Here is a 12,288-nt window from a genome sequence, read left to right as displayed (position 1 = left end):
GCACAACGGGGCGCGAGGGCGGAGTCTTGTCCCCGCTGCCCGGCTGCATTATCCTTGGCTGTGCTGCTCCACACGGGCCACTTCTGGGTGCAGGTCTCCTCCGGGGGGGGGCTGCTGGTTAGGGGGCCGTGTGGGGAGGTGGGGCTGAGGCGACGGTGCGTGTGCCCACAGAGAGCTCTGAGTGCCCCATCTGGCACATGTGCCATAAGTTCGCCATCACTGGTATAGGGTCTCCTGGTTGAGCAAGGGGTTGGACTAGAACAGAGATCCCCAACCTTTCCGGGTTGGCGGCCTGGAAGAGGAGGAGGGTTGGTTTTGTGGGAGGAGCAGGCAAGTGCGCGTGTGCATTGCTTGTGTGAGTGAGGCCCCGAGCGCTTGCGTGAGTGTGGCAGCGAGCACCTGCGACCCTTGCACGAGTGAGGCTCCAGGTGCTTGCGCAAGTGAGCCTTTTTGATGCTCACGAGAGGGGCCGTGAGCACCCACGATGCTCGCACGAGGTGGGTCCTGAGTGTCCGCGATGGTCGTGTGAGTGGGGCTGTGCGCACACGCGCATACCAGCCAACCACTCACACTGCCCAGTTGCCAATAGGTCAGGGACTGGTAGTGGGCCATGGCCCATAGGTTTGGGACCCCTGGACTAGAACCTTCAACAACTCTGTTATTCTGTCCTTTTGTCAATATGTATTATGGCAATGGTGGCTAGAAGTTCCAGAGACCAAATTTACCGCATCTTTAGCCAAAGATGTGTTCAGCAGTTTACCTACCAGGGTCTAGAGTGACCACTGGCACTTGGCTTTTTACACGCGGAAGGATATTTTCCAGCCGTGACTTCACATCGCATAAATCAGCAGGCCTAGTGACAGTCGATGACAGATTATCGGACACGACGTCTAAAAACATTACATGCTGAACTGGCAGATGGGACTTTTTCCCACCCAATTTCCCACCCGGGATGGCAGCTCCGTTTAATAATGAATCGCGCCGTTAGTTTAACTATCTCATACGCATAGCAACAGGAAAACGAATGAAGAATTCGCAGTTGCCCCATTTCCTTTTCTTTTGAGCCCTAGGAAAAGGGTCGAAAAGAACTCGTTGGAAGACGCAGTCTAATTTTCCCTTCCATTATTACATTTGGTGTAGAGATTTGCTGCACAAATTAAGCAAGAACTGTGAAATATCTGCTGCCCTCTATCACAAACATTGCTATTTATTTTATTTTTTTACTTTTTCTTCTCTTCTGGAGCATTCTGTAGCAATTGCAAAATGTGGCAATGAAGGGGGGAAAAAACAAAAGAGATGTAGAAGAAAACAACTCATTAGTAGAGCTTTATACACAACTTATCTGTGTGCTTTGACTTTAGCGGTGTTTTGTACTGTTGAATGTGATGTTTCTTTCTCCTCTTGGCACTTCTTCAAGGATCAGTGATGGATTTGGCTGAGATACAGGTAGTCCTCGATGTACAACTTTAGTGACTGTTCAAAATTACAGTGAAAAAAGTGACTTAGGTCCATTTTTCACACTTATGACCGTTGCAGCATCCCCGTGGTCGCCTGAACGAAATTTGGATGTTGGCAACTGGCTCGTATTTACGACGGTTGCAAAGTCCTGGGGTCACGTGATCACCATTTGCGTCCTTCCCACATGGCTTCCAACAAGGAAAATCAGTGGGGGGAGCCAAATTCCCTTAATGACTGCATGATTCACTTAACAACTGCAGTGATTCGCTTAACAACCGTACAGTCGTAAAACCATGCGTGACTTATTAACACCCTCCTTGCTTAGCAGTGGAAATTCAGGTCATAGTTTGGTGTCCAGGTTTGATCGTAAATCGAGGACTAACTGTACCAAGAAATTTTGGAGCCTCCGTTGAGTGAGTACAATCTTTGGATGCTATGTCCAAAGTCCTACCTTGGATCTTCAGCCAACACAACATACGTGCACACTTCAAGTTCACGAATACACGAAGGCAGAAGCTTGTCCACCCCAAGGATGAAACACACCCAGACACAAACTGAGCAACGTGGTATGTGAAGTACGATGCAGTGAGCCGTGTGCAGATCTGTACATTGGGGAAACAAAACAACTACTTCACAAACGTGCGGCACAACATAGGAGGACAAACCCATCAGGACAAGATTCAACAGTCCATCTGCATTTAAAAGACGAAGACCGCTCTTTTGAAGACAGCAAAGTCCACATTTTGGACAGAGAGGACCGCTGGTTTGAAAGAGGGGTCAAAGAGGCCATCTGTGTCCAAACTGAATAGCCCTCCCTCAACAGAGGGGGAGGGACACAACATCATCTATCTCCAGTCGACAACACGGTCCTTTCTGCAGTTCTAAGAAGGCTCCATACCCATTTGCACCACTCAGGTGACCCTGAGGACACAGGTAAACCTCCAGGTGGCCTCAATGACTCTCTAAAGGATGGAAATGACCAGCTGTCTGCAAGGAGTATAAATCCTTCCATCCTCCACCATCCAGTCAGAGCTGAAGAAGCTCCTTGCATGAAAAGCGAAACGTTTTCAAAGGAAAAAAAAAAACAAGGAAGTCCAGATGCCATGTGGGAAAGTGCCTTTAGGATCCTACCTTTGAGCTTTATCAGCATTCATGAAAAAAGGAAAGATGTCGATTTAAAGAGTCAAAGCTAGAATTATTGTTTGACAAATATGTCGGGTTCTGGGGACCTTTTGTAGATGGATCCAAAGATTCTGCCTCCAGTTCACCCTTGGGTCACTTTGCTTTGGGATTATTCTTAATGGAAAATGGGTTAAAAATGGCTAAATCTGTGCATTAGACCAGGAAGGGAAAAGAGCATGTGCAAACTAAAATGTATAGGGGCTCCTCGACTTACGACCACAATTGAGCCCAAGATTTATCTTGCTAAGTGAGAAATTTTGCCCCATTTTACGACGTTTCTTGCCACGGTTGTTAAGTGAATCACTGCAGTTGTTAAGTTAGTAACACTGACTTTACTGGTCAGAAGGTGGCAAAAGGGGATCGCGTGACCCCAGGACACTGCAACCGTCGTAAATACGAGTCAGTTGCCAGGCGTCCGAATTTTGATCATGTGACCACGGGAGGCTGCAACCGTCGTAAGTGTGAAAAATGGTCATATGTCACTTTGTTTCAATGCAGTTGCCACTTCACACAGTCACTAAAGAGGGCTATCTGTATAGATAGTCCTCAACTTACGACCACAATTGAGCACAAAATTTCTGTTGCTAAGCAAGTCAGCTACAGAGGACTCTTTCCCATCAGAAACAGGGAAGCAGGAAGCAAAACTGGACTGTCAATTTTGGTTGACATGAATTAATAATAATAACAATAATAAAGTTGGAAGGGACCTTGGAGGTCATCTAGTCCAACCCCCTGCTCAGGCAGGAAACCCTACACTATTTCAGACAAATGGCTGTCCAGTCTCTTGTTAAAAACTTCCAGTGTTGGAGCATTCACCGCTTCTGGAGGAAGGTTGTTCCACTGGTTAATTGTTCTCACTGTCAGGAGGTTTATCTCAAAAGGGTTGGATGGGGAATTTAATTAGCAATGGGAAAAAAAAACAGGTTTCAGATAGTCCTGGATTTATGACCACAATTGACCCCGAAATTTCTGTTCATAAGTGAGAAAGTTGTTAAGTGAGTTTGCCTCATTTTACGACCTTTCCTATCACAGTTGTTAAATGAAGCACTGCAATTGTTAAGTTAGTATCATGGCTGTTAAGTGAATCTGGCTTCCCCACTGACTTTGCTTGTCAGAAGGTCGCAAAAAGGGATGCCATGACCCCGGAACACTGCGACCGTCATAAATATAAGTTAGTTGCCAAGTGTCTGAATTTCAAACATGTGAGTGTGGGCGATGCTGCAACGGTCATAAGCATGAAAAAGGGTCATAAGTCACTTTTTCAATGCTGCTGTAGCTTTGAATGGTCATTAAACAAACAGTTGTAAATCGAGGACTACCTCTACTTTGAGCTAAATGTATTTAATCTCCGTACTATACTCAAAAGGGCTTGTAAATTATTTCATCCAATCCATAATAATAATAAAGTTGGAAGGGACCTTGGAGGTCTTCTAGTCCAACCCCCTGCTCAGGCAGGAAACCCTATACCATTTCAGACAAATGGCTGTCCAGTCTCTTCTTAAAAACTTCCAGTGTTGGAGCATTCACCGCTTCTGGAGGCAAGTTGTTCCACTGGTTAATTGTTCTCACTGTCAGGAAATTTCTCCTTAGTTCTAGGTTGCTTCTCTTGATTAGTTTTCATCCACTGCTTCTTCTCCTGCCTTCCGGTTCTTTGGAGAAAAACTTGACTCCCTCTTCTTTGGGGCACCCCCTGAGATACTGGAACGCTGCTATCATGTCCCTCCTCGTCCTTCTCTTCGTTAAACTAGACATACCCAATTCCAGCAACCGTTCCTTATATGTTTTAGCCTCCAGTCCCCTAATCATCTTTGTTGCTCTTCTCTGTACTCTTTCTAGAATCTCAGCATCTTTTTTACATCGTGGTGACCAAAACTGGATGCAGTATTCCAAGTGTGGCCTTAATGTAATTCTTAAATATTGGAATGGTTTCCAGCGTGGGATAAGTTGATTATGCGTGAGGTAGATTTAATTCCATTAAAAAAAAAATCGCCTTTTCCCACCTCAATGTTGGCAGGTTCAACATATTAGCTGTGGAACCTTTGGTGTGCAAAAACATTTCATTTTTCATTACCGATGTCGCTGTTCACGTTTTCCATTATTTAAAGGCTTTATTGAAAAATTCATGCCCTGTTGGTACCCTGAGACATCCCGCAGCTCGCTGTGTTGATTTACGGCGCATGGAACACACAATGTTGTGTCTTGGTCTCCTGCTGGGAACTGGCACTTCATCGTGGTCCTTGAAGAAAAACCGTTCCCGTGAAATCCCTTGCGTTCCCTCGAAGTTGAGTCATGCGTGTTCTGATCTTCAGAACCGACGATGAATTATTCACAATTGATGGTACAAGTGTGGGGCACGATGCTGATCATCATTTTGCTTGTAATATGCGGTTTATCGCCCTGTTCCCGGACCTGGTTTAATTATAGAATGCAAATGGGGCATGTGATGTTTTAAAAAAGAAAAAGGTATAAGAGTTGGGTTGTTTTTTTTTTAAGAGAAGAGAATATTTGTAGCTCAAGATTGGACTGTGGGGTCCTCGGTGCTGTCTGAGCATGGTGGTTTTCTTGCAGACGTTTCATGACCAAACCAGGTAATATGATCAATGCTAGTAGGGGGTGGGGTGTGAGGAGGAGGAGGAGAATTGTGGAGTTCTTGGTGCTCTCTGAGCTTGGTGGCTTTTCTTGCAGATGTTTCACTACCCAACTAGGTAACATCATCAGTGCTAGAAGGGAATGGGATGTGAGGAGGAGAAGGACCATGGCACAATGGTTAGAATGCAGTATTGCAGGCTAACTTTGCCCAAAGCCAAGAATTGGATCCTGACTGGCTCAAGGTTGACTCAGCCTTCCATCCTTCCTAGGTCAATAAAATGAGGACCCAAATTGTTGTGGGGCAAATAGGCTGACTCTGTAAACTGCTTAGAGAGGGCTGTAACGCACTGTGAAACAGTATATAAGTCTAAGTGTTATTGCTATTGTTGTTGGTGCTGTCTGAGCTTGTTGGTTTTCTTGCAGATGTTTCATTACCTAACTAGGTAACATAATTAGTGCTAGAAGGGAATGGGCTAGGGCAGGGGTAGGCAACCTTGGCTCTTTTATGACTCGTGGACTTCAACTCCCAGAATTCCTGAGCCAGCATGGCTCAGCATGGAAACCTCTCCCTTTCTCCTCAGCATGTGCCATTCAAAGTTATAGTAGCACTGAAAAAAGTGACTTTATGACCATTTTTCACACTTGCCATCATTTCAGCCTCCCCTTCGGCAGTTTCCAAGCATCTGAATTTTGATCATGAGCTGATTTATCACCAGCTTACAGGTAGTCCTCGACCTACGGCCACAACTGGCCCCAGAATTTATGTTGCTAAGTGAGAAATTTGTTAAGTGAGTTTTGCCCCCTTTTATGCATCCAGTTTTGGTCACCACGATGTAAAAAAGATGTTGAGACTCTAGAAAGAGTACAGAGAAGAGCAACAAAGATGATTAGGGGACTGGAGGCTAAAACATACAAGGAACGGTTGCTGGAATTGGGTATGTCTAGTTTAATAAAGAGAAGGACGAGGGGGGACATGATAGCAGTGTTCCAGTATCTCAGGGGGTGCCCCAAAGAAGAGGGAGTCAAGCTATTCTCCAAAACGCCTGAAGGCAGGACGAGAAGCAACGGATGGAAACTCATCAAGGAGAGAAGCAACCTAGAACTAAGGAGAAACTTCCTGACAGTTAGAACAATTAACTAGTGGAACAACCTGCCTCCAGAAACTGTGAATGCTCCAACACTGGAAGTTTTTAAGAAGAGACTGGATAGCCATTTGTCTAAAATGATGTAGGGTTTCCTGCCTGAGCAGGGGGTTGACTAGATGACCTCCAAGGTCCCTTCCAACTTTATTATTATTATTGTTGTTGTTATTGTTGTTGTTATATCTCTGGTCCCAGTGACCAACCTAGATTGGATCTTGAATCTTCCCCTCAACTTTGCCTGGACATACATCCAAAATTGAGTAAGCCAAGAAATCAGCTAAGGGCTGATGCAGGCTCTGGAAACGCTTGAAAATGACCAGTTTGGAGGTACAAAATCAATTTAGTGGTTCATTGGTAATATCCCCTGCATTTCAAGACCCTCCAGTAGATGGGTGGGCAACATTTAATGGATGCCAGGTAGTAAGTGAAAATAAGATTGGACCGTGCTTATATAGAGTAGAGCTGGAAGGGATCTTGGAGGTCTTCTAGTCCAGCCCCCCCGCTTAAGCAGAGAACCTACACCATCTCAGACAAGTGATTGTCTAGCCTCTTCTTAAAAATCTCCAGTGATGGGGCGCCCACGATTTCTGGTGGCCAGGTGTTCCACTGGTTGATTGTCCTCACTGTCAGGACGTTTCTGCTTAATTCCAGGTTGCTTCTCTCCTTGATCAGTTTCCAACTGTTGTTTCTCGTACTTTCCTCTGGTGCTTTGGTGAATTTCAGAATTTGAATTTGTAATTAATAATAATAATAATAATAAAGTTGGAAGGGACCTTGGAGGTCATCTAGTCCAACCCCCTGCTCAGGCAGGAAACCCTATACCATTTCGCACAAATGGCTGTCCAATCTCTTCTTAAAAACTTCCAGTGTTGGAGCATTCACCGCTTCTGGAGGCAGGTTGTTCCACTGGTTAATTGTTCTCACTGTCAGTAAGTTTCTCCTTAGTTCTAGGTTGCTTCTCTCCTTGGTTAGTTTCCACCCGTTGCTTCTTGTCCTGCCTTCGGGTGCTTTGGAGAATAGCTTGACTCCCTCTTCTTTGGGGCAGCCCCTGAGATACTGGAAGACTGCTATCACGTCTCCCCGTTTCTTCTTTTCTCCTTATGCTATGTTGCAACACGTCATTTACATATTGATGGAGCAATATGAAAAAAAAAAGTCACACTGCCAAGAACTGCATTTGCTCACGATAAAATCAAGATCCCTTGTTTTTCTTCCTTTCTTGTGAATAAACGGCATATTGGCTCACGCAGGCTATTTATTCCTTCCAATGAAAAATGATTGTGGCATCTCAGCTCGTGTTCCATGGAAGCCCTGATCGAAAAAGAACAGCAAGCTGTCTTTTTTTGGAAACCCGCACTAAGGATCTCAAAATCTTCCATCTGAAACTTTTAATTTAGTCAGCCCAGTCAGGAAGTGGACTTAAGACAGTGCTTTTTGCTCAGATGTGTGTCTGGTAAATGTGGGTTGGATCCAGCTTTTATGGTAACAGAAATAGATTATATTGATATATGTAGTCATTCTGACTATTGCCATGATGGTTAGAATGCAGTATTGCAGGCTGACTCTGCCAACCGGCAGCAGTTCGATCCTGACCGGCTCAAGGTCGACTCAGACTTCCATCTTCCGAGGTCGGTAAAATGAGGACCCAGATTGTTGGGGGGCAAGTGCTGACTCTGTAAACTGCTCAGAGAGGGCAGTAAAGCACTGTGGAGCAGTATATAAGTCTAAATGCTATTGCTATTGCTATGTCTATAAATTTATAAATATATTAAATCTATGGGATTTAAGCATCCAATCCACTGCGTATGTAGAGCTTATCAGAAATTAGCAATCATGCTCCCACTTGTTTTATGTACTATGTATAAGAGCCAGTTTGGTCTAGTGGTTAGGACACCAGGCTACAAAGTGGGAGACCATGAGTCCTAGTTCTGCCTTAGGCATGAAAGTTGGCTGGGTGACCTTTGGCCAATCACCAGGAGATGGTGAGTTCTAGTTCCGCCTAAGGCATGAAAGCCGGCTGGGTGACCTTTAGCCAGTCATCAGGAGACAGTGAGTTCTAGTTCTGCCTTAGGTATGAAAGCCGGCTGGGTGACCTTTGGCCAGTCACCAGGAGACAGTGAGTTCTAGTTCTGCCAAAGGCATGAAAGCCAGCTGGGTGACCTTTGGCCAGTCACCAGGAGACGGTGAGTTCTAGTTCCGCCAAAGGCGTGAAAACCGACTGGGTGATCTTGGACCAATCACTTTCAGCCCAGCCCACTGACAGGATTATTCTTGTGGGGAAAATAGGAGGGTTTAGTTTGTCTGAGTTGGGGGTTCCTTGATTGGGATATTGTTTACTTCTTGATTGTTGGTCTAGTGTTAATCTTGGTATTTAATCTCTGCTTATCCGAGTGCTGATTGCTGCTGTGAAGTTGTGATCTTTTTCTTTCCTTTTTAGCCTTTTTGATTGTCTGCTTTTGAGCGATGTGTAAATGTTGTTTATCTCCATGTGCCTGTCGATGACCAATTTGTCTGAGTGCCAGGTATTTGTCTGAGTGCCAGGTATCTTAGATATTTTTAAATTTAGCTTGATCTAGGACGCTCACAGTTTCCTAGCTGAAACTATGGTTGTGTCTGTAAATATGTTGTGAAATTAAAGCTTTCACCATGTCTTCTGACAGCTAGTTGGTGTTCATGGTTGCCCTCTGCTAAGTCTTCTGCCTGTTTTTTCTACATAGTGGCAGTCCTTACGGTGTGTGTTGTAGATCAGGGCTCCCCAACTCCCAGGTCACGAACCAGTCCGAAACCACACGCACACACCCCTCCGGTCCATAAAAAAACCCGCTCATCATGTAACTGATCCTTGGCACTCAAAAGATAGGGGGCCACTATGGTAGATAAACCCTGGTTTGTTTGTTTGTTTCTCCTCTGGGTCTTTCAGTTTACTTTGAACGTTTTTGGAGGGCTTTAGTTGATTTGTGTGCTACAGTGAATTATTACAACGAATACAGGGATTATTAGAGGTAGTCCTTGACTTACGAACACAACTGAGCCGAAAATTTCTGTTTCTAAGGGAGAAAGTTGTTAAGTGAGCTTTGCCCCCACTTTATGACTTTTCTTGCAATAGTTGTTAATCACTGTTAGTATGTTAAACGAATCTGGCTTCTCCATTGACTTTGTTTGTCAGAAGAGTACAGAGAAGAGCAACAAAGATGATTAGGGGACTGGAGGCTAAAACATATAAGGAACGGTTGCTGGAATTGGGTCTGTCTAGTTTAATGAAGAGAAGGACGAGGGGGGACATGATAGCTGTGTTCCAGTATCTCAGGGGCTGCCACAAAGAAGAGGGAGTCAAGCTATTCTCCAAAGCACCTAAAGGCAGGACAAGAAGTAATGGATGGAAACTAATCAAGGAGAGAAGCAACCTGGAACTAAGTAAGAGCAATTAATCAGCGGAACAACCTGCTGTGAATGCTCCAACACTGGAAGTTTTTAAGAAGAGATTGGACAGCCATTTGTCTGAAATGTTTTAGGTCAGGGGTAGGCAACCTTGGCTCTTTTATGACTCGTGGACTTCAACTCCCAGAATTCCTGAGTCAGCATGGAAAACTCTCCATTTCTCCTCAGCATGGCTGGCTCAGGAATTCTGGGAGTTGAAGTCCACGAGTCATAAAAGAGCCAAGGTTGCCTACCCCTGGTATAGGGTTTCCTGTCTGAACAGGGGATTGGACTAGATGACCTCCAAGGTCCCTTCCAACAACAACAACAACAACAACAACATCATCATCATCATCATCATCATCATCATCATCATCATCATTATTATTATTATTATTATTATTATTATTATTATTATTATTATTTATGGTGGCAAAAAGGTGATCACCTAACCTCAAGACACGGCAACAGTTGTAAATATGAACGTCTGAATTTTGATCACATGACCACAGGGACATAGGTCACTTTTTTCAGTGCCGCCGTAAGTTTGAATATTCCCTAAATGAAATGGCTGTATGTGGGAGAACTGCCTGTATCCATTTTTTTTGCTTGCTCGGTTTATAATTCTCCCGTTTTCTTTTTGGATCTCCTGTGGAGATGTTAGATAAATTGAAGGACCGCTGGCTGCACACCAGTTTGTGGGAGAAGCTGGAGCTGATCAAAACAGTCCTTGTGGAACCCAAAGGAGGCGACAAATCTGATTTTGATGAGCTGCTTCAAATATACTCCGATGCCATCAAGTCTCAGAATGGCAGAGGTAAGTAAAAATGCAGAAAGGTGGGAAAAAAACCTAGCTGGAACCTAGGTTTGACTGGAACAAGTTTCCACCATATTACAGATAGTCCTCACCTTACGACCACAATTGGAACCGGAAGTTCCGTTGCTAAGCGAGAAGGTTGTAAAGTGAGTGGTGTTTGATTTTACAGCTTCTTTGTCAGGGTTGTTGTTGAGTGGGTCACCGCTGTCATAAAATAAATGACGTGGTTGTTACGCTTCCCTCTTTTATTTTGTTGTCAGAAGGCCGGTGGGAAAGTCGCAAAAGGGGATCACATGACCCTGGGACAGTGCAACCGTCATCAATACCCTGTTTCCCTGAAAATAAGGCCTACTACCTCGAAAATAAACCCTAGGTTGATTTTTGGGGGTGGGCCTAATATAAGCCCCCAAAATAAGCCCTGGTTTGGGGGCAAGGCACACACCTAAAAATCAAGTTAGGGCAGGGGTGGGGGGTGGAGCTACCCCACACGCCCTGCACCCACTTACCTGGCAGGCAGGTCTTGCCTCACCGGCCCACTTCTACTGCAGCCAGGTCTGCATTTCTCAGTCACAGGCCTTTCCAGAAGGCCATTGCAGCCGAGAATCGAGTTATGGATTGAATCCATAGCTTGATACTCGGCTGCAAAGGCCTTCTGGAAAGGCCTGACTGCAAAACACAGGCCCGAATGCAGCTGCAGAACTTCGGCCCCAGAAGAAGTGGACCGGCTGGGTGGCGCTGTCGGTGCCGTACGTGAGGTAAGGCCTATCCCGAAAATAAGACCTAGTTTTGGGGTGAGGCACACACCTAAAAATCAAGCTAGGGCAGGGGTGAGGGGGTGGAGCTGCTCCACACGCCCTGCCCCTACTTACCTGGCAGCCAGGCCTCTCCTCGCCGGCCCACTTCTTCTGAGGCCTCTTCTACAGCCAGGCCTGCATTTCTCAGTCACGGGCCTTTCCAGAAGGCCACTGCAGCCGAGAATCGAGTTATGGATTGAATCCACAGCTCGGTACTCGGCTGCAGAGGCCTTCCGGAAAAGCCTGACTACAAAATGCAGGCCCGAATGCAGCTGCAGAATGAAGCTGCTCCTTCGGCTGCAGAAGAAGTGGGCCGGCTGGGCTGGGCTGTCGGTGCCGAGGTGAGTATAAAACACACCCCCCCAAAATAAGACCTGGTGCCTTTTTTTGAGGCAAAAAATAAAATAAGATCCGGTCTTATTTTCAGGGCAACACGGTACATGCCAGTTGCCGAGCATCTGAATTTTGATCATGTGACCACGGAGATGCTGCCACGGTCCTAGGTCACCCTTTTCACCGTCGGTGTAACTTCAAATGGTCCCTAAATGAATGGTTGTACATCAAGGGCTACCTGTATGATGTTAGATGGCTGTGTTCTTTTGCTTCAGACGGAGCGCTGCTTATAGCTGTGTGCAGAGGCAAAGTCAGCGAAGGGCTGGATTTCTCCGATGACAACGCCCGGGCGGTTCTCACCATTGGCATTCCATTTCCAAACTTGAAAGATCTTCAGGTAGGAGATGCTTAAAATCACTTGTGGAGTATTTTATTGAGGGAGTGAAGTCCTGAATGAATAAATTGTCAAATGTCCGCAGTGTGGTGTTATTTTGCTTTATATATATATATATATATATATATATATATATATATATATATATATATATATATATAT

General features: G+C 45.2%; 1 protein-coding gene across 1 annotated transcript in view; it reads left to right on the top strand.

Moving 5' to 3' along the window:
* The window catches only part of BRIP1 (BRCA1 interacting protein C-terminal helicase 1), a 97,606-nt gene that overhangs the window by 50,740 nt on the left and 34,578 nt on the right, over positions 1-12,288 (top strand). The window contains exons 15-16 of the mRNA XM_029286404.1: positions 10,446-10,605; positions 12,008-12,129. Coding sequence (XP_029142237.1) covers positions 10,446-10,605; positions 12,008-12,129 — 282 coding nt within the window. The remainder of the gene's footprint in view (positions 1-10,445; positions 10,606-12,007; positions 12,130-12,288) is intronic.

Source organism: Protobothrops mucrosquamatus, unplaced genomic scaffold, assembly GCF_001527695.2.
Source record: "Protobothrops mucrosquamatus isolate PMUCROS unplaced genomic scaffold, P.Mucros_1.0 scaffold3574, whole genome shotgun sequence".
In the NCBI taxonomy this organism is placed as follows: Eukaryota; Metazoa; Chordata; class Lepidosauria; order Squamata; family Viperidae; genus Protobothrops; species Protobothrops mucrosquamatus.
The sequence above is the reverse complement of the archived record's forward strand: the minus strand, read 5'-3'. Positions and strand labels throughout refer to the sequence as shown.